The 27,850-nt window shown below is 32.6% G+C and overlaps 1 protein-coding gene and 1 long non-coding RNA gene across 2 annotated transcripts in view; one reads left to right on the top strand and one right to left on the bottom strand.

Moving 5' to 3' along the window:
- Nucleotides 1-20,778: 20,778 nt before the first annotated feature.
- On the top strand, nucleotides 20,779-22,688 carry LOC126777798 (trypsin-2-like). The gene is made up of 5 exons (XM_050500932.1): nucleotides 20,779-20,935; nucleotides 21,017-21,395; nucleotides 21,563-21,818; nucleotides 22,279-22,428; nucleotides 22,498-22,688. The coding sequence occupies exons 1-5, from the start codon at nucleotides 20,875-20,877 to the stop codon at nucleotides 22,651-22,653; spliced, it is 1,002 nt and encodes a 333-aa protein (XP_050356889.1). The 5' UTR covers nucleotides 20,779-20,874; the 3' UTR covers nucleotides 22,654-22,688.
- LOC126777805 (uncharacterized) overlaps nucleotides 22,422-27,850 on the bottom strand; it is a 63,888-nt gene continuing 58,459 nt past the window's right edge. Inside the window, exons 3-4 of the long non-coding RNA XR_007670094.1 lie at nucleotides 27,456-27,599; nucleotides 22,422-22,654 (exon numbers count right to left, since the gene is read on the bottom strand). This is a non-coding gene — a long non-coding RNA (uncharacterized LOC126777805). The remainder of the gene's footprint in view (nucleotides 22,655-27,455; nucleotides 27,600-27,850) is intronic.

Below are 27,850 nucleotides of genomic sequence, written 5' to 3'. Positions count from 1 at the left end.
TTGTACAATGTATCGTGACAAAGTTACCAGGGTGTAAGCGGCGCGGCGGAGGTATGCGAGCGGAAGGCGAGTGTGTGGCGCGGGAAGAATTCGCGAAAACACCGGCGAATTATTGCAGCCTTCCCCAGATATGCGGTACAGGCGCTGAAGAAGGCACAAATCATGTGTGAACCTTTAAATATAATAACACTTTTTTTTAAGAATTAACTCGCATTTATATTCGCGATTGTGATGCGTGTGTAGTTCTAAAATGTATCGTTTTTGCTATTCCTATATTTATCTTATCAATATCTGTAATAAGGTACTTAAATAAACACAGTCATGAAAAAATAGCTTAGTTAACATAAACATCAGCATAAGCTTTAGCATTGGTGACCATTCATACACAACGCTGCTATTCAGAGAGGGCCTAAATATAAATTGCTTATCTTATTGTATTTTATTTAATTTTACATTGGTAATTCCAGTTCAAAGTTAAAAATAAAATATTGTACGTAAGCTATAATATATTTTAAAGGGTTGTGATTGATCAAACACTTTTTATTTTTATTTTTATAACGATATAAAGGTTCAAACCACATCTCCTGTCGCATATCACTCATACTTCAATAAGGAACGCGCGGATAGACAGACAAAAATGTATCATAGTATGCTGCGCAATCATCTGACATAAAGAAAACGCACTTACATTGCGTACATACAGAGGAAAAACACCAAAAATCTTTATGATCAATATTTAATTAAATAAATTTATTTTAAGAAGGTAAGTCCTTCGTCAATATACTCTGCCAATGTGCATAAATTTCTTACACCGTCAATGCGCCACTTATTATAAAAACTAACTTGTGCCTGTAAAATAGCCATGTCTGAAGGGTACTTAAGCCGACCTAACCAATTACTTTGTAAATTATTCAATATTATAAAGGGGCGGAAAAAGAGGAGTAAAACAAAGTTCCATTGTGACATTATCTCCTGAGGCTGTACACAGCAGTACTAATGTAAGATTTACACAGGTTATCCGGCGAGAGGAATAGTTAACTCGGCGAAGGAAATCCGGGCGACGTCACACTAAAAATTTGCCTTACAAATTGTTTGCGAAACAACCGGGATATTTGGGAAAGTCCGCATTTACATTTCGCCTACTTTGTACTAGCATTCGTGCTCATTCCTGATATCGATCTCGGGAAGTAGTTTTTAGAATGCTTACACGTTATCTGTTCAACTAATTGTCTGTACTACACACTCGCGTCTTACTTTTACTTAGAATTACAATTTTTAAATATAGATGAAACGATTTTTAAAGATAGATGTTGCCGTGGAATAGTAAATACTAGTATGGTTAAAACATTAAGTACTTTTGTTATTAACTCGAAACCTAAACTTTTTTTACTTGATGCACGTCCTGGGTAGATACCAACCCTTATCATTATAATCCACTGTCAAACAGCAATTCTTAGTATTGTTATGTTCTAGTTTGAAGGGTGAGCGCGCCAGTGTAACTTCATTCACAAGGGACACAACTTATATCCCAAGGTTGGTTGCGCATTGACGCTGATGACTACTTACCATCAGGTAGCCTAATTGCCAGTCTGTCTACCTAATATTAAAAAAAAATATAGTCTGAGTATCGTTAACAAATAAATAAATAACACAAACGTTAAATACGTTTGTTGTTGCATAGATTATATGACTTTTTTTGGACATAAGTCAATTGGTACGATTATAATTATATAAATAAAAACAGTTATGAAAAAAAAAAATGGACAGAATAATAATAACAAGCTTATTAATACACGGACTGTATACAGTACGTATATGTAATAAGTATTATTAACTTCATAATTTGACTTTATCACTACAATAATTATTACATAAAACAAGTACAGTACAGTAAAAAAAAAACACAAAGATTTTTAAAAATAGTTCGTACTGTATAAATACGTAAAATTAAAAAATAGATGCAGATAAAAATTTAACACTTATCAGCTTACGTTAACATCTGCTCAAGGACCTTTCGACCCCAAACAATAGTATAAGAAAGGGTCAGCGGTGACCAACTGGTCAAAACCGGATCTAGTCGGTTCCGGTTTCAACCGGTTTAAACTAGCGGGAAGCGGTATCCATGTAAGAACATATTGCTGGACTTAATTTTATTGTGAATTACAACATGGTTTTAAAATACTATTACATCATTAAAATTAAAATCATATATTATTTCTATTTTGAAATTAATATATATACATATATACATTTTTTGTATTGGTTTTTTTTTCATTTTAAAAGCCTTATTTTCAATTTAATAATTTTATTTACCTTGCTACGTATTTATTTTATAATTTCCCAATCTCAATTTGTATTAATAAAAATATACACATATTTCCTATAAAATTATAAGCATGGCAACCCTAAACTGACCATAACCAAATTGCATTGATGTGTTTCTATCGACTATTATTAAAAAAACAACAAAAGGACATATGGACAACGGTCTAAAGCTAAAGTATTATACGTTTTTTATTCGCAGTCACGTTTTGTGTTCAAAGAAAGGACATGTGGCGTGAAAGGGTTGGAAAAGGACAAAAAAAATGTTGGCTTCTTTATTGATATTCGTTACGTAATGGTTCATTGATTTCAAATTTAGAATTTTTTTAACAAATCTTCGTTGAATATCAGTTTGTTCCGGTCATCCGTCAGTTGCTAAACGAGCAATGAGTTTTTATATTGATTGTAAAATGTTCAACCTTATATTACAATGATAAGAATTTGTATAAAATTTCTATCATGGTAAATAAAATGTACTTTATTCAAATATACTTTTAAACCTTGGAATGAAGACTCCACCTTCAGCTTCATAAATGAAATTGTATATTTATTTATAACATTAAATTTTAAATATATTTATTAAAATGTTTATTTATAAGATTTTACATATATAATAAATGTGAAATTAAATAAATGATATTTACATTCGGTACACGTGAGGTAGTCTACCACAAACACTATTACGAAAAAACAATGACTACCATTGTTGTTCTATAGTCCAATCCTTATTTGAGGTGTTATGGGAATGAAACGCCACTGTCTTTAAATATAGCATATAATTAGACGGATCAACGTTGATCGTGAATTCAATACATTAGAATGTATAGCGCAGATACCTTTTTTGCAAATGTTCTATGAAAATTAATTGCGAGGAACATTATCTTTTTTTTTTAATTTCATTTGTTTATTCTAGCAAAAGTATTAACATTTATTTTTATTCTAATGACGCTCACACTGTAAGAAAGTTAACGCGTCGACCTTGGGAACTAAGATGTTATGACTCTTGTGTCTGTATTTACTCTCACATAATTGAAACAAATATGAAAAATTGAACTGTTCTAAAGTCAATATTTAACAATTTGTCGCTGCAAATAAAATCACAAGAGCAGTTCGTTACGTTTAGAAGCCTGACAAAAACTAGTTAAATCCAGAAAGTTAACCTAATCAGATGGTACCAGTTGAGTTTAGTTTGTAAAATAATCGATAAAAACCGACAACTTTTGATTTAATTTTATCGAGAATTCGCGTGCTTGACTTCACGTGAATGATTGTGCTCAAAAGACACGTAAGTAGCTATTATAGTTTTATTTTTTCATTTATTTTAAATACGAGTCTTCTAAGAGTGAAACAAGAAGCTAGTCTTCGTGTTTAAGCCGGAAGAAAAAGTGCTACCGAGTTGCTTCAGAATAACCAACTGAATTCTGGTATAGTCAAGCCCGGACTTACAAGCCCGGAGTCCCCTAGGTATTTGAACATTTGAGTCCGTTACGAAGTGGTTAGAGTAAAATTATATTATTATTGTCTGGGTGGGATCCCTTGTCTGCATGCCTAGGCATAAATCCTGGCCTGGGCACAGCTAGTTTGACATAACAATTTCTAATCTTTCAAGTCTTAGTCAATCTATCACATACGTATTTAGTTTATGTCTAATTCTTTTATATATTTATTTGTCTCGTTACCATTTAAAAAAGGAACTCTGAATATCATTGTGAGTTTGGTTATTCATGTTACATTTTAAATAACTGTCATTTTAAAATGATCAAGTATATCTAATGACAGAGCGCGGTGTAGGCGGGCATTATAAATTGTTTATTATAGCCTTTTTCAAATTATACATCGTTTCCTACTAATTTAAATGCATCAAATACAACGTTATAGCGAAGTAATGCTTTGTGAATTGTCAGCTGTAAATTTTAATTTTATCAAGTTTTAAAATGATAAGTTTAGTAAGTCTTGCTTATAAAATTTGCTTAGCGGGTATTAGTAAAACAATGCTGTATCTTCTTCTTTCGAATGACAAATCAATAATGACAAAAAGAGCGAAATCAGTGTTTAAATAAACAGACGCTGAGCAACGTTTATAAGTAATGCCATTATTAAGAAACGAAATATGATATGTTATACATGTATATCACAGTTGTATGATAGTAAATTATTATTAATATATATTTTAAACCCGACGGTATAATGTAGTAACGACAATGGAATGCGAAAAATAAATTCTAAGTTTTGGAATCTAAAAATATGAAAACATAGGTTAACAAAATCGTTTCGTCACCAAACCAGTCCCAAAGTAGCAGCTGCACATTCAAATCCCTACACTTACAAAACATTTAAAAGGATAAGGAAGGGTCAGCGAAACCAGATTGACCAGTCCTATTCAAAAAATAGACAATAACGGCTCTAAAACTGACCCCTGGGGCATGCCGGTCACTTTCACGTGTTTTGTCCAAAACCGGTATCAAATCAAAAGGGTTATAAGTTTCTAATATTATTACTAATGTCGCCTACCGTCTAACAAAAAGTGTTGGTCAGTTTTGATTTTACCTTTAACGGTGATCATCGTGACACGTAAAGTCGAAAACATTCTTAAAATCTAAAGTGAAAGTGAAGTGAAATTAGAAAAGGTAAGTGTAAAAAGGTCGTATTTATACAAAAGGATAATTTCCCACGCCCTAAAAAGAAAGGATTACTTAACGTTGAAAAAAATATATCCCCATTTTCCTTCGTCCGTGTCACAAAAAACTGTCCTACAATTATCACCTCCCCGTTTTGCTCGGCAAATAGAATTAGGCGTGAATTAAATTAGCCCGGGAATTAACATGGATAATACCCGGTTCTCTTCGCTTTTTCCTTATTTTTCCCGCCTTTTTAACTGTTTTTTTTTAACACGTCCCTCGTCGGTGACGTGGGAAATTTACCCGCCAATTTTGAACGACAAATGTTGTGCTTCTTGTCGTTTTAATGGGAATTTTTATTCTCTCTCTCAATCAAGGTCCCGCCGTTATTTCTTTCATTATTACTTGTTTTGGATTGCGCTTTTATTAATTGGCTTTGATTTATTATTGCATAATTTTCTGATGAAACATTATAAACTATCTTGAGAAAAGAAATGTGTATTCATTAAACATGTTAATGTTGATCATTAAAATATAAATAAGCCATGAAGAATAATAATAACTGAAGATGTTTCTCTGAAGTACTATAAAACTTTGGGCTACGTTCGTTCGGTAATTATGAGCTATATACTCTTAAACGATCGTAGGGTGAATATAACATTGACGTAGATAGATAGAAGAGCCAAATTTAGATTTAATTTAATTTTATGTATATATTCTTATTAATATTTTTATAATCATTACATTTAATTTAGTATCAACTTAAGTCGTTAACATTCTCACTAAATACATACAGTTTACAAGATTATATACAATGATAATTACTGTCAAACTAAAAAAATTTATGTCATTTCAAGAAGTGTAAAATAATCGTTTTTGTCCAACGTCTTTCGAATAAATTTTCTTTGCAACTTGCTTCATCACGTTTTTAAGGCCACTCGGATGTTGCTTTAAATAAATATGATCTACTCAAATTAGGCTTTAATCTTTTCGTTTTATCCGAAGGTTGAACAGCCGAATAATCAGTTAGGGCTCTCCCATTTCTTTTTCTTCTTTACACGAAGACAAAGAAACAAAATAAGTCTTATTAATTAGACTGATAAGATTTTTTCTATATACCTTATTATATTATTTTAGCTTATCTAGATCGTTCCTATATTAAAACACTTATTTGATGCAAGGGCAAGAAAAGGGGTCTTTAAAACGTCAAAAGAAGGCGAATTTCCCTAAGGGCGTGCCCACCCCCTTAATTATATCTTTAAATGTCTGAGTGCATTTTTAGAAGGGCTTTTATATAAAATGGTGTACATTATGGGGGTGCGAGGGTGATTTCAACGGATCCAAATTAATAATGGATTTTCAAAGTTTTTGGTAAATTTGCTGTGAAGCCTCTTATTACTTTTTAATTAGTATTAATTCTATGAAACTAAGTCTTTAAGAATTATTATCAATTGTAGTTTTTTTTTATTTTATTTATTTAATTATTATAATTTATAATAATTAAATATGGAATGTATCATTAAAAAAATTATTCAACTTGTAATAACACAGTGGAACTAGTAAATATTTAACCGTAATTTAAAGTCTTTTAAAGGACTATAACGTCTATATACCAGGATAGCCATTTGCTCAACTTTGTCGTTTGGCAAAGGACGGTGGTGGACGAAGATGACGAGATGACGGCCAACCTTCGATAGTTGAGAGGCAGAAGAAAAAGTCAATATACAATTTTCACCTAAAGTCACATCACACTAAAACACTTTTTTTTAATTAATTCACTAACAACTTTACATTTCACAATTACACAAGAATTAATATTAAAAAATACAAATCTAAAATGCTAACTTTCGTCAGTGCATAAAAATATAAGTGTGCTCAAGTATTATTCCGATAAATTTTTAATTGGAATTGGTAAAGTTTCGACTTTTAATTACGTAAGTAAAATGCAAATTATTCGAAGAAACAAAACAAATCGCTGAAGCAGTCGCTCTTAGTAATTTAAAATACCCCCTGTACATTTATTTCTTCTTTTCCCCTTCAAGGCGTCAATTCTAAGTTGACCTTCCCTTAATATGAATCACATTTTAGTCAACGGTATATAAGATGAACCAAAAAGGGACCTAGAGGTCTGCCTTGAGTGGTAACGCTTTAGAGGGCAATGGTGCCCCTAAAAAACGAAACCCCGTCTTAATCGAGGGTGGTACGTCACGGTAGGATCGCATCTTATTATTATTAACATTTTGAAAGAGTAGGTATTTTTGTCTCTTTAAATAATATAAAATATTTATTAACCATTCTATCGGTTTTTCTTATTCTTTGTAAATTTGCAATTTTTATACTAGTACACGTTATAAACCTGACACACTTAGCAGGATAATTTTTCTTAGTTTTCAAATTCTTACTTTTATAATTATACAGCCTGCGATGTGACATTTATCTATTCTATCATTGATTTATGATTTACTGGCGGTAGAGCTTTGTGCAAGCTCGTCTTGGTAGGTACCACCCACTCATCAGATATTCTACCGCAAAACATCAGTACTTGATATTGTTGTATTCCGGTTTGAAGGGTGAGTGATCCAATGTAATTACAGGCACAAGGGACATAACATCTTAGTTCCCAAGGTTGGTGGCGCATTGGTGATGAAAGCGATGGTTAACATGGCCCTTAGACATTGGCATTGTAAGAATACAATGCCAATGTCTAACGGCGTTGGTGAACACTTACCATCAGGTGTTTCATATGCTCGTCCGCCATCCTATTCAATAAAAAAGACTAAGTAATGTAAGATTTTTTTTCATTTGGAAGAATATTTTCTACTGTATATAGCAATGAAAATATTAAAAAAATATTTTCACGCCTCCAGAGTTTTGATAAGTCGTACGAATTAAACAATATACGCTATCCTTTTGTATGTAAGTATAAGATTAAATATTCAATAAAATATTTTTATATATAAAAGACATGCTAATAGACTGAAACCAAATATTCAGTATCAAAATATATAAACGTATTAAAAAAAATAAAGGCCCATGATAAGGCTTAACAGTATTTATAAAAAAAAATGTAAGAAATAGGCAAATTTTTTGTGATATATTTTCTAGAGTCCAGTCGAAGAATATAACGTTCGAAATTCAAACGCCGCGATTTCAAAATGGAAGCGTCATTATACGCCCGCGGAATTCGAATGACGAATTGCGTAGGGTTTTTCTTGTTTTAAAAACCGACTTATACATCAACAAATTAAAAAATATCAATTGAAAATAACTCTTATTTCACTGAAATAAGGTGTAGACAAATTTTATTCATCAGCAAAGACTTTGCAAGATATCTCCCGCTGTCTCTACCAAGGATTTATCGTCTTGCAAGGGGGACAAGGAAAAATAAGAAAGGGTTGTTTTTCCTGGGGGACGTTAGGGGGAAGGGGTGATTCAATTAAGGCGGGCGGCGGGCGATTAATTATGCTTTCGAAATTATGGCGGAATAAAAAAGCAAGAGTCATCTGAAGACGAATGGGAACGGGCACCGCAATTTAAATTTAGAACGCAATTTTTACTGTTTTTTTTTTTAAATTAAATTCAGCAAAGACATTTGTTTTGTATTTCTGTTCCTTGATTGATTGCAAACCTATAAATGATCATTAATAATTGTAATCACAACAATATTACATAATTATATCAGGTAGTGATATAAATATTCTTTGCGCGTTAAAAGATTTAGTAATTTAAAATAAATAATGTTTTTATTATATATTTATTCTTATATATATCTTCACTGGGTGGTAGGGTTTTGTGCAAGTGCATCTGGGTACATGAGTGGGTCATGAGATACTCTACCGCAAACAGCAATACTTAGTATTATTGCGTGGCGGCTTGAAGGGTGAGTGAGCCAGTGTAATTACAGGCACAAGGGACATAACATCTTCGTACCAAGGTTGGTGGCGCATTGGCGATGTAAGGAATGGTTAATGCTTCTTACATCGCCAATGTCTATGGGCCATTAGTCCGTCCGCCTACCAATAACATAAAAAATAAAAATAATATCTGATCATTTACTATAGAATTAATGTATTAAATATATATATATATATATATATATATATATATATATATATATATATATATATATATATATATTAACAGCCCGTTAATGTCCCACTGCTGGGCTAAGGCCTCCTCTCCCTTTTGAGGAGAAGGTTTGGAGCTTATTCCACCACGCTGCTCCAATGCGGGTTGGTAGAATACACATGTGGCAGAATTTCAATGAAAATAGACACATGCAGGTTTCCTCACGATGTTTTCCTTCACCGTTAAGCACGAGATGAATTATAAACACAAATTAAGCACATGAAAATTCAGTGGTGCATGCCCGGGTTTGAACCCGCGATCATCGGTTAAGATTCACGCGTTCTTACCACTAGGCCATCTCGGCTATATATATATTTATATATATATTCTTTATTCAGATTCCAGATTGGGCCGACAAAAAGTTATTGGGTTTTTCCATCGGAGAGTAGATTAGAGAAAGCACGTGAATTCTTTCCGGTTGTGTTGGATTGGCATCGGATTATGACAGTGAGGGTATGATACTGCATCTGAGTTGAAATTTTAGCACTATAATATATTCTACGCGGTTATCTAAGCTCTGGTCGAAATCGGTGAGAAGGATCATCATCATAAATATTTACATTAGGAAAACTTTTTACCTTTAAAAATGTATTTGCCCATCACTGCCATTCATCCTGTCTCCATGCATTGAATAGCCATGGTCTCAAGGTTTTTTTATGTCAGATTCAATTTTAAAGCACTTTAATAATTAATAAATATATTCCTAGAATATGTTCTACGTCCAGAAACGAGAACAATTGAGCAAAATAATAGGCAATGTTGTTTATTTAGTTTTTATGTATGTGTGTGTAAGCTTACATGTGTTTGTTTATATATCACACTGACCTTATTTCAAGGCTTCAAATGAATCAACGTACGTTTCCCATTCTTATAAAGGTTAACTAACACGTTAAACAATTTTGAACTCTATTTTATATCATTCAAGTATGTTTTTGACTAAACTTGACTAGATCACATGTGTACTGAAGTTTAAGTTTCCGTAGATGCTTGAAAACTTTCATAAATAATCGCTTAATCAAAATATTTCGTTGCTTCTTATAATATTTTTAAATTATCCTTTTAGATTGTGCAATGACAAAAATAAATAGTAAATAGTTTTTTTATCCAATTTTAATTTACCGACAAACAAGTATTTGTGGTTTATCAATAAAAGGAATGTTAACAAGTAAGGTGACCACATACACCAGCACCACACATACCACCAGGTGTACCATCTGTCTCCTTGCACGATAATAAATATTATAATATTTGTGTCTCATCCTAAAGCTGATAATATATTTTCTAAATATGTCTCTTTCTAAGCCTACGAAATATTTGAGAAAATTCTATATGACGTAATTCATTACATAAATATAGATATAATAATTTAGAAGATCTTATTTATAAACGGTATATAATATGTATATTACAAAATTTAAGAATTTATTTTACGTTTTTAATAACAATTATTCCAAATTTAAAATGTTTAGGGACAATTTTTAATTATAATCATATTATAAACACTTTAAAGTACAATCACCTACAACAAATCAAGTATATTATATCGCACAAACCCTACGGTAGAAATAAAATTTAGAAAAAGTAAAAATATACGACACCAAGCAACCAATTAAAATTTCGCAGCAAATCGAATGCCCCCACCCACCAAGGTGCACACTTTTATTCCACCGTCCACCCCATTTAAAAGGAGCCATCTTGCGACTGGCCCCCCCGTGGAGAGAGGGCGGTGGGGGAACCACTTTTCTCTCCGAATGTTGTTTTAATTCCACCGAATATCTTTTCGCGAATACCTCAAGACTTCTGATGTAATTTTCTGGTTATTATTTATATATTATAGGTTTTTTAATACAGTGTATTTATGGTATATTTGTATTTGTTGTTAATGTTTTTTTTATTTTGATTTTATATAAAAAATATTTATTACGTAGAGATATATAACTATTATTATAAATGTATGTGTTTTAGTACTGTACACTTTTTGTACATAATTTATTGGTTTAAGTTCTACAATTTAACATCTTAGATTTAAAAAAATAACAGATTAAAAAAACAGAATTAATTATCGCCAATTTTGTTTTGAAAATAGAATGGAAACATTGTCAATTATTAATTTGTAGTGCATAAATTGATTCATTTATTTCTTTGTCCAGCATAAAATAACAAAAAATGGTCTAAAAATTAAAAAATGCGAACAAAGTCGATACAATTATTTCAATTAACAAAATAACAATAAAGCTTATCATGTTTTACTTTGAATTCTGATTTTTTTTCCATACATTTGATTTGATAAAATTGTTTAAAACCTAGAAGAATATCTAAAGCGGGCTTCATTAAACGCGATCCAGAGCTGAGCTCTAGATTAACCAACCGTGTCTTGCATTTGCATGGAAATTAAAATTTACCTGGACCTCTGATAGTGGACCTACACGCTGATATTTGATGCGGATTTTATTCTATTTCATCCTATTTCACTTTGTAATGTTAAGTTCTTTGTTATCGGAGACACTGAGTCTTTTATGGCTAATTAAAGTGATTTTATTTTATGCATAGAAGATAACGCTTATGAATACGTCTAATTCTGTACTGTATATATTGATTTTTGCGATCTTTCAATGCTTTTATTATAATATACATTATTATTATTAATAATAAGATGAACTATTTTTCTTAAAGCAAAAAGTAAACGAAAAGAGTCCTTATATAATTTCAGTCATTCAATTCCATTATACAATAGAAATGTGATTTGTTTGTGGTCCATTTAGATATTTATCATCGTTTAATAATAATACAAAAAACATTTTCTTTTGTTTCAGATAAGAAAGCGTTCATCGATACGAAAAATCATAATTAACATACAGAAAATAATTTATAAAAAAAAACAAAAAAAATATATAGAAAATCACTATGGTTTTTTATTTTAATTTTATTTTAGTATGACAAGAATGTAAGATCCAGTACAAGAAATAAATAATTTTAGACTTGCCATCGATATAAATTTGTTAATTATATACGTATGAAAAGTATCATATGGAGAGACTCAACGGCAAATCGTACGTAGCTATCCGTAGAGCCGATAATAACTTAGCGGATAATGCCTTAAAGAATTTGCCGAGCACGCTTGGCTGGCTGGTGTTACCATTGTTTTACGAATCGAAATATTTTATATTCTAATTTTTATTTTGCTTGCTTAATTTCTCTTTTAGAGACTGTTCTAGCGATGAAAACTGGATTTTAATATAAAGCCGGTTCATACACCACCTCAAATACCACTAATTAATTACAAGCTTTTATGCAATTTCTCCTATTAGTATGTGTGGCTCTTTTGATCAGTTCCCTCTAACCGATTTCGCTGATATTCTTCACACCCTTATGCACAGCACTATGAGGGTGAGTTATATAGTATAAAAATGGTAATTTGGTCATAATTGTTACTTCAAGCTTGGATTTCGACTTTCGTATGTGTATGGGATATATATATATATATATATAGGTAGGACATATAAGCTTTTTGATTGGAATTGCTCACCACCGCCGAAAGACATTGTGTCTGTAAGAAATATTAACCATTATCTTACATCACCAATGTGTCACAAATCTTTGGAAACAAAGATGTTTTACCCCTTGTGCCTGTAGTTACACTGACTTACTCACCCTGCAAACTGGAACATAACAACAGTAAGTATTGCTGTTTGGCAGTAGAATATATCATGAGTGGGTGGCACATAAGAAAACGGGTTTGTACAAAGCCCAACCACCAAGTTAAATAAATAGGCTCATGATGAGTTCTGTCTTCTTTGTTATGATCAATGCGTTGCCAACATTTAAAACTTTTTCTGTATCGATATATCAAATAAATTATTAACCATAATCGTAGTTCTATATAAAAAAATATCAAAAAGGTTTTATTTCTGAATAGTTTTAACAGATTAAATAAACAATTCACTAGCAAATAGTTATTCCCAGTAACCACGATTCACCAAATTAGGTTTTTTGTTTCCAAAAGTTTGAAAATCGAAAAACATTAGTTGGAACGTTCAACGAAAAGGCGAGATCACGTATCCCGATAACATTACCAAGTTTTCGCATTAGAGAACTTTTATTACACTTATCTTGAGGGAGGCAGGTAGAACAAAAATGTACTTTTGAATTCGAAATTTGGCAACGACTTGTGTTATTGGCGGGTGTTTTATGTGTAATTATTACAATCACGATTCGGTCCAGAGTCTTGGCATGTCAAGACTTTAATCCTACCACAGATAATTTAGTAACATCTGACATAATACCTTTTCGTAATGTTTATATTTTTATATATTATCTCATTGAAAAAAGAAATACATAATCAGTCTTAAAGATATTTACTCTTAGGTAATATCTTATATACAATAAAATATATAAAATGGATATTGTTATGCTTGCTTTAGATTAATGCTTTGAGACAATTTAAACGATTAACGATTTCCTTGAAAAGGTTACGTTGACGCACCGTTGATGCTATTTGATTATAAGTTTTTAATTTATAAGGACATTAAATTATAAGAGCAAGATGACAGCAGATACAGTGCTACAGTGGATAGAATGAGTGGATCTTAATTGAATACCACGGGTTCAAATCCGATTGAGCTTTAGTTTTCAAGTGCTTACTTGGGGTTGGCATTAAAACTGTGTTTAATAAAAGAGACAAATAAAGTCATGGCATAGGCAAATATGTTATATGTAGGTAATTTAACGAGACAAAGTATTTTTATATACTTATTGCGTTATATATTGCTACAAAATATATAATCGTTTGTGATATACATAGGTGTATATTGTAGACGTTAGGTATATAGTATAGAAACACAATCAGAACAAATGACCGAGGCGAAGCGAGTACGGACGGGTTTACGACAATGCCTATAAGAAAACGGGCGTCGTGTTATAAAATTTGCATTCGGCTGGCGGCGTAATGCAGGCGGAGGGAGGCGAGGTGAAAGGAGAAGGCTTCTGTAAAATAAACCTACTTAATTTCAAAGGGTCTTAAAGCTGATTCGATATGTACTTTGATTTTGATCTTTATATTCGCATTAACTAAATGTTAATTATTAATAGTGTTCAATTTTTGTTTTTTTTTAGTTTGATCCGCTCTGACCAATCTTGAATTTTCCTTATGATACGAAACGACTCCATAGTATGAACTGCTTAGAAACGAAATGTTGTATGTTGTATTTATTATATATTAACTTGTTACCTTTTAAAAATTAAAATCAAATGGTCATTTAATAGTCGACTATAAAAATAAATTATTTAATAATATCTGATAGGCTTATCATTGTAAATGGATTAATAAATAGTATACAATCCCTTATCACTTTACGTGTTAGTTCAACCATTCAGCATTGCCTAGATGTGTAGAAGAATTGGCCTCTGTAACGTTCAATATGACTGTCACATTTCATCCTATTAATAAAGATTATATTTTATGTAGTATTCATGAAGTGATTAATACTAAATACAACCATAAGTTGGCTACGATAACGCGCAAACGTATCAAACAAAACCTGACGAATATTGGTAATTTTGAATTATTTGCTTGTTAATTGTTCGATGTAATATATACATTTAATTTATTAATAGACTAAAGTCAAACATTTTACATTGAAGTCAAACCTTTGTGGTTTTTTTCAATATACAATACCTACAATTAGCTTATAAACTTTGTATTTTAATAAATTTAACAATAAAAAAATAACTATATAAGACAATACGAAACTTTCTCGTAAAAGATAGCAGTGCTTATAACTTTTTATTTGACTTTCTTAATCTTAAATTAATACAAAAACAAAAATGTATCATAATTGTTCTTTAGTAGTATCTCCTGCGCAATTGGCTAATCTCTCTTGAGATTCGCCGCCGTGGCCGAAGTCGGTCTGGAGGACATAAGTTACATTTAATAACTGTTATGTTACTTTGTTACTTTTAATTTATGAATCTGGAAGTACACTTGTAACTGACATTCATAATAGATATGTACTATTGTTTTATGAGTTCATTTGTAAATGCTTTGTATGTATATTGTAAGTGTGCTCTTACAAATAAATAATATAAGACTTAAGATTTTTACTGGTGGTAGGGCTTTGTGCAAGCTCGTCTGGGTAGGTACCACCCACTCATCAGATATTCTACCGCAAAACAGCAATACTTGATATTGTTGTGTTCCGGTTTGAAGGGTGAGTGAGCCAGTGTAATTACAGGCACAAGGGACATAAAATCTTAGTTCCCAAGGTTGGTGGCGCATTGGATATGTAAGCGATGGTTGACATTTCTTACAATGCCAATGTCTAAGAGCGTTGGTGACCACTTACCATCAGGTGGCCCATATGCTCGTCCGCCTTCCTATTCTATAAAAAAAAAAAAAAAAAAATAATATAATAAAGAATACATGCTTAAATATTTAAACTGTATGTACTTAGAAATAAAGAAAAACGAATAAAATAAATTGTCTTACGCTGTTAATACGATGCCGATCACGGTCTGAGATGGTATCCGCCTACTGCCTGTAATTAGCCTGGCTCACTCAGTCTTCAAGTTAATGCTGTATATGAAGTTGTTAATAAAAATATTTGTTTCAATTTTTATGTAAAACTTAAAACGCTAATACATATTTTTTAACACAAGCTCTCTCCATATATCTATGACTAAGGAGGGTGTCCGACCTCTCGGAGGCGAGTGGGGGGTAAACAGGAAAAAGGAGGGTAGGAAAATTTCCATTTTCTTACGTCTTTCCAGAGCCCGCTCTGCAGCAGTTTTTGATTAACGGACGGCGAGGGCAAAATTTCATTATATATTCATCCCCCACGGCTTATTTACTTGGGGGGGTTATTGTTCGAAATATCGATGAAGATTCTTTTGTTGAGGATGTTTAAGATAACTTCGGGATACGAATCGACGGTAATTTTGGAAATGAATTTGAAAATTTTACCATTTGTTATCTTAGACGAATACGTTATTATGTTTTTATCGAACAAGACTTATTAACAGTTTTTAAGGATTCTAATACGTAATAAAATATTCATATTCAATATTATATTGAATTAATTTCCAGGCATATCTAAGACTCATTTTCTAAAGAGTAATTTATAACAATTATATTTATGTATATCATTTAATCTACTTTACAATAATTAACTTAAAGAAAAGTTTTATAATCTAATCAACTTGCAAGTTGTTAACAATTTAGAATGGAATATAAAATAATTAATATATTATGTTGTGAGAATTATTAGTATGTATAAATTGATAGTTTTTAAATATATTTTGATATCAACAATTGTGTACATTAGTTATTTTTTCATATTTTGACCGCACTTTCCAGTTCTCGTACTAACCTCATATCGCAATCGCAATTTTCTTTACTTCTTACTGTTACGTCATCTGTTCTTAGCATGTGCAATAAAGTATTATATTAATAATAACACAATTATTTATTATTTATATAACATAAAATTATTTTAATGATTCCAACATGATTCGCTAGTATGTAAATTATTAATATGGGCACATTGAGATATCTGTAAATCTCCTAATGTATGAAACTGTGAAATTTTTATTTCATATTCTGTTTTTTTTTATTGTGACAGAATATTTAATTAACTTTAATTTTTGAGAAAAAAAAAATTAGCAAATTGACTTCGTATGATAATACGAATATTGGTTATTATTTAGCTCATGATGGTGCCAGGATATGGGTAGTGGCACATTGGCTACTAATAAAATCCTTGAATTTGGGCTCATTTGAGGATGCATTACGTCATTAACTTATACTTATACATTAATTTAACTTATTTTTTACTATGTAGTGTCAAATTTTGATGTCAACATAAAAGAAATAAAATTAAACTTTTCTCTTTGGGTATTTTTTCTATTGACTTTTTCTGCATCACCAAGTGGGGGTCGAGTATTAGACTTTGCCTTGAAATTTGACCCTCGTACCCCGAATGAAGTCTGAAGGAAACCTATGAGATCATACCTCGAATAAATATATAAAAAAACATTTTTTTATTAATATAATCTATTGAAACACCGATGTTGTGTTAATGGCATGATAATAATAAAGGGTCTGTATCGAATGTAGCTCGTACTCGAGCTGTACACCACTAAAAAGTACTGGAAATCTTAAACAGATTTATATAACTTGTAAAGAGTTAATTTGTAAATAAAAGTTCAGTCTATGTCATTTTTCATCGAGGCATTTTAATTATAATGTGGTTTTTAAGGGCCTTGCAATTAGTTTTCAATGATTTTATATGTATATATATAATTTAATTGTAAATAATATATTATTATATCCATTACAAAGTATAGAACAGTGCCGAGCTTCTAGTGGTTTCCAATCGAAAAACTCATATTCTAAAGCCGTTGTACCTTTGCGTTAATTTTTTCTTGTAAACTTAATGTTTTTTCATGTACTTTAATTACTTGATAAATTATTTATAATTTATTTTAGTTATGCTTTTGATAAAGCTGCTCGAGCTTACCTTTGATATGCCCTTTGCACGACTTATGTCCTTACGCTGCACGATGTGAGTGACAACGTGAGAATAGAATTTTATATTGATAATAGCTGGCTTATACTGTTACTGGAAATTAGAAGTGTCTTCATTCTCTTGTTACGGAAAGCACGTAAAGCTGTTGGTACTGCGCTGGGAGTATTTCCGTTCCCATCGGATTATGAGAGGTATGGATTAGCGAGTGCAATTTTTGTGCATTATTATGCCCTACTCAGTTGGTTACTTACCTTTGAGAAATAAATATGACAAAATGAAAATTTCTATAAGAAAAAAATCTAACTGGATTTTAATAAGGAAATAATAATAGTAACTACATTTTATAATCACTTTTATAAGGTCACTTTTAAATATATTTTTAGGCGGATCAATTACTAAGTGTAATTGATAAGTGCAATAATTATAAAATTAAATTTATACTTATAATTTATACCTATTATTTTATAAATGTTTGCTTAAGCTTTCACCTTTAGAAAACTGAATCGATTTTGATGGACTTTATATAAGCAATAAAAAATAAATATATATATCATTATAGCTTACTTGTAAGACTGTTCATGACCGTGTGTGCCAGTGGAATCCCAGGCACGAGGGTCATAATATGACCAGTGGCTTAGCTAGGTGGTCAAGGGTCCCGGTGCATAAGGAAAGAATCGGGCCCTCATCCAGTGGGATACTGGATATCCAGTAGGGTCTTTCCGCGTAGCTTGAACTTATATTGGCCTTCAAAATTATAGATAGGAACAAAAATAGGAAAGTGAGTTCAATTTATCCCTAGTAGGCTAAATCCATATGTCGTCTCTATGAGAGGTAGAATCTCTATGTGTTTAATAGAAGAAAATGGGAACAAATAGACGCACATGACAATATTTATAATTTTTTTTCTTTTATGCTCCTTTCTTTTCAAAGCTGAGGTTAGAGGGCCCCCTGAGCTCCTGGGCCCAGGTGCTCTGCACCACCTGGCCCTATACGCCACTGAATATGACGTACTCCTTAATTTACCGATATATTCTATAATTAAGGACAGAAAATAAATAAAAAAACACTGAATTCATTTTGTTATAAAACTGTTACTTACACAATAATTAAAAACAAACCAATCATTATTTCAAACTGACTGAAACTTATTCTTATTATAATTTTTATATTATCAAGGCTATTCGACAATAGATGGCGCTTTAAGCAAAAACTATTATACTATTTAATTAAACTTATTTTTGGAATATTACATATTTTTTAACTTAGAATTATTAAAATGCATTAAAACTTTATTAAACATATTTCATCGATGTAAATTTCTTAAAAAAAAACTTATAATAGTGGCTTAGTTTTAGTTAGCAATAAGAGATGTCGCTACGAATATGTAGTTTAGAGTAATTTCTATTACTTTTGTCAGATGGCAGCACAATACGGTAAGTTATCCATTTAATAATTATACACGTCATGTTCATTAAATTACTAATTTCCACGCGTGGTTTTGCCCGCATTTGTGGGTTGGGTGACATACGTCCTTATCTGTTCCTCTGACAACGTGAATGCAAAATGTCATGATCGGTTGACTAGTTAACTAGTTTAGTAGCGTAACAAGAAAACAAACAAAGTCACTTTCGAATTTATAACATCTGTAAGGATTACCAAAATCTAACTATACTACAATATATTTATACCTTTACTTCATGTGTGTTTATAAAAATTATTGTTACCGATATTTTTAAATGTGTATGAAATGATTTGTGATTAATATTCATCTCGTGCTTGACGGTGAAGGAAAACATCGTGAGGAAACCTGCATGAGTCTAATTTCACTGAAATTCTGCCACATGTTTATTATTATTATTATTTCAACTCACATCGGAGCAGCGTGGTAGAATAAGCTCCAAACATTTTCCTCAAAAAAGGAGAGGAGGCCTTAGCCCAGCAGTGGGACATTCACAGGCTGTTACTATACTATTCCGAACTTTTTATATTCTTTACTTTTGAATTAAAATTTATTTGTTTATATAATTATAATTATTATGTATATTTCAGTAGGAACTGTTAATCGATCAAAAGTAATTTTAACTGAACAGGTTGATCTTAAGTAATTTTGTCTGAAAAGGAAAATGAATATTGATTTAACTAATTAGGTAATTATTTTATTATTATTAAAGTTTAGTTGCTCTAATTCTTACCTTTTATTGTTATCATTATTGCAAAGCAATTATCATTTAATATTTAAACTTTAAAAATGCATCGATATTTATATTAGCCTAAAACTAATATCTTCCGAGTTCCTTCAAACGAGGCGTGAAGAGGCATCTTGCGGGCCGGCAAGGCGGGGGCGGCTAGTGCAGAACATTCTTCCCGACTGTACTGGACGTTGCGTTTGGAGTCTACTACCATAGTAGCCATTTGCCTTCCCGGCAAATATTTAAAAAAAAACCTTCTAATGTATAATAACGAAAATACACTAATTTCGTAATGTCAATCAGTTGTTAGCCTTTATTTTATTTTTTGTTGTAATCTTCACAAACGTGTTGTCTATGCCTTTGGTGTATCTTTCATCATTCCGATCAGTTTAGATGTTGGTTGTTTGATATGTCTATATGTTTTTGTATCCAGACAGCACACAATCAAACTTTTGGATTGCAATTATTTTTTGTTGTTTTGCCTTCATCTTGTTTTGTGTTAGTTGCTGTCAATTAATCTTAGCCACTGTCTTTTGGTTGGACCTATATTTTTATGACTTGCACGTTCCTGTTTATTTTTATCACATGTACCTTTATTTCCTCTATAAAAACGTATACTTACCCTTCTATTAGAAATTATTCGTTAAAAAAACGTTAGATCGTGCGTTACGTAGCGTTTATAGTAGAATATATATTAAACAAAGTGATGTATAATTTAGGGGATGAGATATAATATATAAACAAAAAAAGAAGTTTGTAGTTTTAGAAATAGGAATAGGTGAGTAGATAAAAATAGGAATATTATTAATAAGCTCACAAGTGCTCAAATTGGTTTCGAGGATAATGATAAATGGATACCTTGAATGCAAGCGTTTCCATATTATTTATTAACAAAACGTTGGTTGTATTAATTAAGTGTATTTGGAATGAAACACGCATGGTGTCAACTTACCTATTACGTACGACACGCAAAAACAAATTATTAATTTCACGGCTAATTCTTTCCACATACGACGTGATTGATTGATCTCACTAATTTAAGCTTTCAGTATTAAATCGAATGTAATGTGAAGTGTGTGATTGAAATTTTTTATAATGTTTTATATCATTTTCATATATTTTATATTTCATCATATAATACCAGCTGATTTTAATAGTAATAAAATTTAAATACGTCTTTGACAGCAACAGATGTATAATTATTTGTATAATTAAAATAAATATGTTATTGTTTCAGAATTTGATATAATTATTATACCATTATTAAATGTAAAAGGCACAACAAGAAACGATGAAAAACTAAATCTATGGTCGCGATATAAGAAAAATAATGATGATGATTTAAAACTAGACATACAACCGTACGACGAAGCAACGGATATGGTCGATATTGATAGCTTCGATTATAATAAAGATCGCGATAACTTATACTTATCAGAAAAAGATAGTAGCCCTCAAAGAATAGGTGAAGATTTGTCAGCAAATTATGGCGAGGATAAAATTGTGGGCGGTTTTGAGGTTGATATCAATTTGTACCCATACCATGCCGCATATGGAAGTAATTGCGGAGGAGCGATAATTGACAAAAAGTGGATTTTAACAGCTGGACACTGTGGGTAAGTTTATAACAAAATTAAAATTTTAAAGATCTATCAAAGCGTGTTTAACTTGAAAAAAATAAAGTGTTACCTGTACGTTTTATTATAAAATTCAAATCAATACGGTCATCATAAGTAAAAGCAATATATAAGTATCTATTAATGGCTATACTAATAATCTATAGAAAGAAACCATATGTAAGAGTGGGTTCTAAATACTTGAACCAGGGCCAAAAAATACCTGTAAGAAGAAACATCATCCATCCAATGTGGACAGCAAAGAATAAAGATCATCCTTTCGATTACGACTTTCAACTCCTGGAACTCGCTGTACCATTGAAATTTCATGAAAACATACAACCAGTTAAAATAGCCCACGTAGAAGATATGGTAATTGGTAAAGTCGTTACAGTTACTGGATGGGGTAATACTGAAGAAAATGTAAGTGAAATATTAAATTGTTTGTGAACCAAAGATTGTGCAATATTTAACTTGTCGTCTTGTTGATTCTTTCTGCATGATTCTATCTTTACTTTATCAGAGTTTCGATTCAAGGAGAAATGTAATTTTTAATTAAAATATGTTTATATTTCTTCATCATATTTACTTATTTTATTGCTGGAAATAAAACATCTTAGTAATCAACTTTGTTTAACTAGGTCATTTTAAATGATTTTACAATATTACAAGTTCTAACATTTGAAACAAAGACTGCATTATTGCAAAATTTGTGTCGAACGCAATTAATAATTTCTGGTTATAACAAATGCTTTGTGATAATCCTCTGCTACTTTGCTTGATTCTTACGCATGATAAGTGTGATGTGGCATTTACGATAAAGTTCGTAGAATAGGTTAATTATTCTTGCTGTATAAACAGTTATTCATTTCAACTATTTCAGGGCCCTTATTCAAATGTTTTACGCGCGGTTCGAGTGCCAATTATATCGAAAGAAAATTGCCAGCTGGTACCGTTTCCATATTTTCGAGGAAGCCTGACTTCTAGAATGTTCTGCGCGGGATTTTCCGAAGGAAAAAAGGATGCCTGCCAGGTATATATGATTACATTTAAGTAAATTTAAAAATTTACTTTTATAAATTTACAATTATTTTTATTTTAGGGCGATTCAGGAGGACCCGCTGTGGCCTATGATAGACTTTTAGGTATGGTATCGTTTGGTTATGGATGCGCTACTCCTGGCTCTTTTGGTGTTTACAGCAAAGTGTCTAAAGTCAGACCTTGGATAAAAGAAATTACAGGAATGATATTAGATTAACCTGAAACAAAATTAAATATTATTTTTTATCCGTTTGCTGACTATATTTTAATGACCCTTACCATATATACTATACACTAACCTTACCATATAAAACTTAAGATCTAATGAATTTTATTAGATAAGATAGTTTCTTAGTATTTATTAGGTATGTATATGTAAAAGATAAGACGAAGACACGAAAAAAATTGTTATATAATGATCATAAATATAAAGCATAAGGAAGTCAAACTAAATAAAATATATTCTTTATACAAATAGGCTCTTGTAAAGCATATTTAAATCATGACATTAAACGATTAAACGATCGCTTTCTTAGCGATACGATCGCTTTTGTACATCGTCCCTAGCCTTCATTATAATTGTATTTCAATGTCGTGTACAGTATTTGAATTGAATTCAAAAATAAATTTGTAACTGGGTGTAATTATCTTTAAAAGTATGTATTTACAACAGAAAAGTAGTATATGTAGTTTATCAGTTGTCTGGTTTTCATAGTACAAGCTCTGCTTGGTTTGGGATCAGATGGCTTTGTGTGAATAATGTCCAAGGATATTTATTTATTTATTTAAAGATGATTCTGTTTTAAATGTAGACACTACAGAAAAGAACCTGTAGGGAACCAGCAATTACCAAGTGAAGTAATTTTAACAATTGTGATTACTTACTTGGTGAACTTTGTGCGATCCAACCTGAGTACCACCCACTCATCACATATTCTCATCACCATGAAAAGGAATACTTAGTAAAGTATTGTTGTGTTCCGTTTTGAAGGGTTAGTGAGCCAGTGTAACTACAGGTATAAGAGACAACATCTTTGTTACAAGGTTGGCGGCTCATTGATGTAAGTAATGGTTAATATTTCTGACAGCGCTAATGCCTATGGGCAATGGTGAATATTTACCATCAGGTGGGCTATTTTTCCGTCTTCCTTCCAAAAAATATATTATATATCTGTATTAAAACTAAAAATTATGAAAATTTCGACTGGTTATTTCTCTAAATAAATCTACTATTTTCAGAAGTCATTTAAAATATTTACTGGGACTCAAAGTAAATATAAAAATGCAACAATATGTGGTACCCTCAAATATGTAGGTTATGGATAATCGAATATATGACTGAAAAAGCTATTACGATTATGCATTGATGTTTAGATATTGGAAATTTGCCAAACATGATCATTAACGTGTCTACTTAATTAATTAGGGCATAACAATTGACCACCATAGAGCTACCAACGGTGGATTCTAGTCTCATATTTTTATATGTAACATCGCTATCGTAAGAATAATATTCTTTTAGTGTATCGCCTCGAAGTAGAACTTTTGTTTATGTCCTGTAGTTTTAACATTATCAGAGATGTAGTTGGAACACGTGATTATTATTCAATGATGGCGGGTTTTGGTCCACATGAGCCCCACTGAATTTCCATGTGCTTAATTTGTGTTAATTGTCTCGTGTTTGGCAGTAAAGAAAAATATTGTGAGTAAACCTGCATGTTTCGAATGAAAATTTTGTCCCAATTGTATCCACCAATCACTAGCGCTTTGGAAAAACTCCAAAAACTTTTCTAAACGAGAGCGGGCCTTAGCCCAGCAGTGGCACATTTACAGTGTGCTTCTCTTGTAATTTATTTTTCCTAGTGGCTATTTTTATTAGATTAAGCTTTTTCTATAATGTAATGAGGGAAGATCAGTAGAATACTAGAACATTGGGGGTTCTGCTGAATCTAGCTAATCTGATCCAATTTTGTATTTAAATTTGTTTTCATTAATGATTGCAAAATTCTGGTATCTAAATTCATATTTGTAGTTGTTTAAATAAAGTAACTTAATCCAGACAAAAAGAAAACAAATACTTTAAAAATGTCTGCAACCATGGTGTCTCTCAAATAGGTATCAAAAAATGTCCGAAAGTTAGTCAAAGATCTGATTTTCTGAAAGACCAAACCGCTATTTAGTTATAATACATCAATTTTCCATTGAAACTAATACTTTTTAAAAATAAATAGCTTTCATTGAATTGATGATATCTCGTTTTATATAACCACAATAATTCAAGCCAAAACATGTCCAAAGCAAAGTGATTACGATCGGTCAATGAACCTGTTAGAAATCTTTTATATCTAGTTAGATATCGATATTAACTGCACTTATTTCTTGTCCCTTACTGTTCGTAACTCATGACGTAAATGGCGTGGTATTGTGACAGCTCAGCCATATTTGGTTATAGACCAAGTGTAACAATGATTCTATTTCTTTAATGAAATTCTATTCGATACGAATACGAATACGAATAGAAATCTGAAGGTGTACCCGGTTATAGTACAAACAGCTATAACTAATCACACATTTTCAATGGCCAATAGGACACACACGTGTGATTTATGGTATTTTGGTAAGTAGTGTTCTATTTACAAACATGTAATGTAAAGAAATTTTATGTCTTCACGTGTTGCGCCTTAAACGTGTATTATAATATGAATTTTAAATTTAGCTGCACTTGTCATCTCTATACATATATAAGGCAACGTCCTGACTGACTATCCAGGCTGTTACTTAAAAATATAAGATATAGAAATTGGAAATTTAGAGGCGGCAATAAGAAGAGATTTGACGAAATTCAGATTAAATGCTCGATAGATAGATATCTAATCTCTAATATTATTCTATGATTTTTTTTTCAGCCTTTTGCCGTCCACTGCTGGACGAAAGCCTCATAGAACCCATAGAACGCCAACCATCCCGATCTTGGGCAGTCCGCATCCATCCCGAACCTGCCACCTTTTTTTAAATCGTTCCATCTTGTCGTCCTACACTACGTTTGCCTAAGCGTGGTCTCCACTCCAACACGTGTTGGCTCCATCGGCCATCAATGCGCCTGGAGACATGACCAGCCCACTTCCACTTCAGCGAGCTAATTCTAAGCGCGATGTCGGTGACTTTAGTTCTCTGGCGAATGTCCTCATTTCGGATTCTATCTGCCAGAGAAACCCCAAGCATCGCGCGTTCCATTGCTCGCTGAGCGACCCTAAATTGGTGGACCAGTCCTACGGTAAGTGTCCACGTTTCGGCACCGTAAGTCATTACAGGTAGGACGCACTGATTGAAGACCCTGGTCTTAAGCGACTGTGGGATCGACGATTCAAAAATATGACGTAACCTCCCGAATGCCGCCCAGCTCAAACGTATTCTTCTTTTAGCCCCCTTCTCAAAGTTGTGCCGGCCAAGTTGTATAGTTTGGCCCAGGTAGATATATTCCTGCACAACTTCAAGTGGAGAGCCATTTACGACCACTGGTCTCGGGGATACATGACGGTTTGCCATAATTTTGGTCTTTTCAATGTTCATCCCGAGACCTACTTGTCTTGAAGAATCGCTCAGGCTGTTTAGCATCTCTTCCAAATCCTGCAGAGTCTCCGCCATGATGACAATGTCGTCGGTAAATCGCAGATGTGTAATGTGTTGGCTATTTATATTAATGCCGCGTCCGTTCCAATCGAGCGTCTTGAAGACGTTCTCCAATACATTGGTAAAGAGTTTCGGTGATATTACATCTCCCTGTCTTAAACCGCGATGCAATTGGATTGGTCTTGTGCTCTGATCTTGTACTTGGGCGGTCATGGTTGCGGCTTCGTACAAACACTTCACTACCTGGACATACCGACAGTCAATTAGGCATCTCTGCATGGATTCCAGAACAGCCCAGGTCTCGATGGTATCGAAGGCTTTTTCGTAGTCCACAAACGCTAGGCATAGAAGCTGATTATATTCCTCGGTCTTCTGTATTATTTGCCTTAGTGTGTGTATGTGGTCTACGGCACTGAAGCCTTTTCGAAACCCAGCCTGTTCCACGGGTTGGAAGTCATCGAATTTTCGGGCAAGACGATTCGTGATTACCCTCGAAAACAATTTGTAAACATGGCTTAAAAGTGAAATGGGTCGGTAGTTTTTCAGAAGAGCTTTATCGCCCTTCTTGAAAAACAGCACCACCACACTTCTGCTCCATGTCTTCGGTGTTATACCATTGTGGAGGACGAAATTAAAGATGTTAGCCAGCTCTCTCAGAACTGGTGTGCCTCCTGCTTTGAGAAGCTCTGAGGTAATTCCGTCATCTCCTGGAGCCTTGTTGTTTCCAAGTTGCCCGAGAGCAATCCTAATCTCGCCCAAATCGATGTCGGGAAGATCGTCTGATAGATGGCGTGTTAGTCTGGCTCGTGGATCATCCGCACTGTGGGACTCAGGTGGAGGTACTCGTGATGAGTATAAATCGCCATAGTACTTTTCGACTTCAGCTAGAATCTCTGGTTTTGAGGTGACGGTTGTGCCTTGTATGGTTCTGGATTTTGTCAGGTGACAACAGGAGGTATGTGACTTTGCAAGAACCTTTGAGCCCCTATTGAGTGCTATAGCATCTTCAATATTCCGGGTATTCGCTCGTCTTGTGTCACGCCTTATTAGTTTTTTAACCTTCCTGTTAAGTGCCTGACAATCAGATGGCGTCATGTTCTGCTGTTCTCGTCTCCTCGTCATCTCGTTCAGAGTTTCGCCTGAGAGCTTCGACTTACGTCCATTGCTCTTTTGTCGAAAGTAATTTTGGCCTACCTCGCGGATGACACGCACCAGACCATTGGTGGCGTCGTCAATGCCCTGCCTGGTTTCCAACATGGCAAATCGGTTCTGTAGTTCCAGCTGGAAGCTTTCGCAACCAGCTTCGACCTGAGGCAGAGTTGGTCTAAGAGTCGACTTCATTAACCGCGATCGTTCTATTTTAGTGTTAATATTCAGGGTGCCTCTTACCAGGCGGTGATCACTTCCAGTGTTTACCCTGTTGATCACGGAGACATCCCTAAATATTTGGCGCTTATTGGATAAAATGAAGTCGATCTCATTCATCGCTATGTTATCGGGGCTTCGCCAGGTCCACTTCCTTTGGGGCTTTTTCTGGAAAAAAAAAATTAATTTAATTTAATTCCCTTAAATCCAAATTCTATGATGGACGTACTTTATTTTACGGACCTGGTGTAGCTTTAATTATTTCTTGAAAATGTAATTACAAATCATCTTAAGGGTCATCTTAATATATTTTATCAACCCCTGACGTACATATCCAGTGACGTCACGCAAAGCGAGGTAAATTTATTAAAGATACTAACATATAAAATATAAAGTTAGTTATATATATTTAGCAACAA

The sequence above is a fragment of the Nymphalis io genome, chromosome 24, assembly GCF_905147045.1.
Source record: "Nymphalis io chromosome 24, ilAglIoxx1.1, whole genome shotgun sequence".
Taxonomy (NCBI): domain Eukaryota; kingdom Metazoa; phylum Arthropoda; class Insecta; order Lepidoptera; family Nymphalidae; genus Nymphalis; species Nymphalis io.
This window is presented reverse-complemented; position numbering and strand designations above follow the sequence as displayed.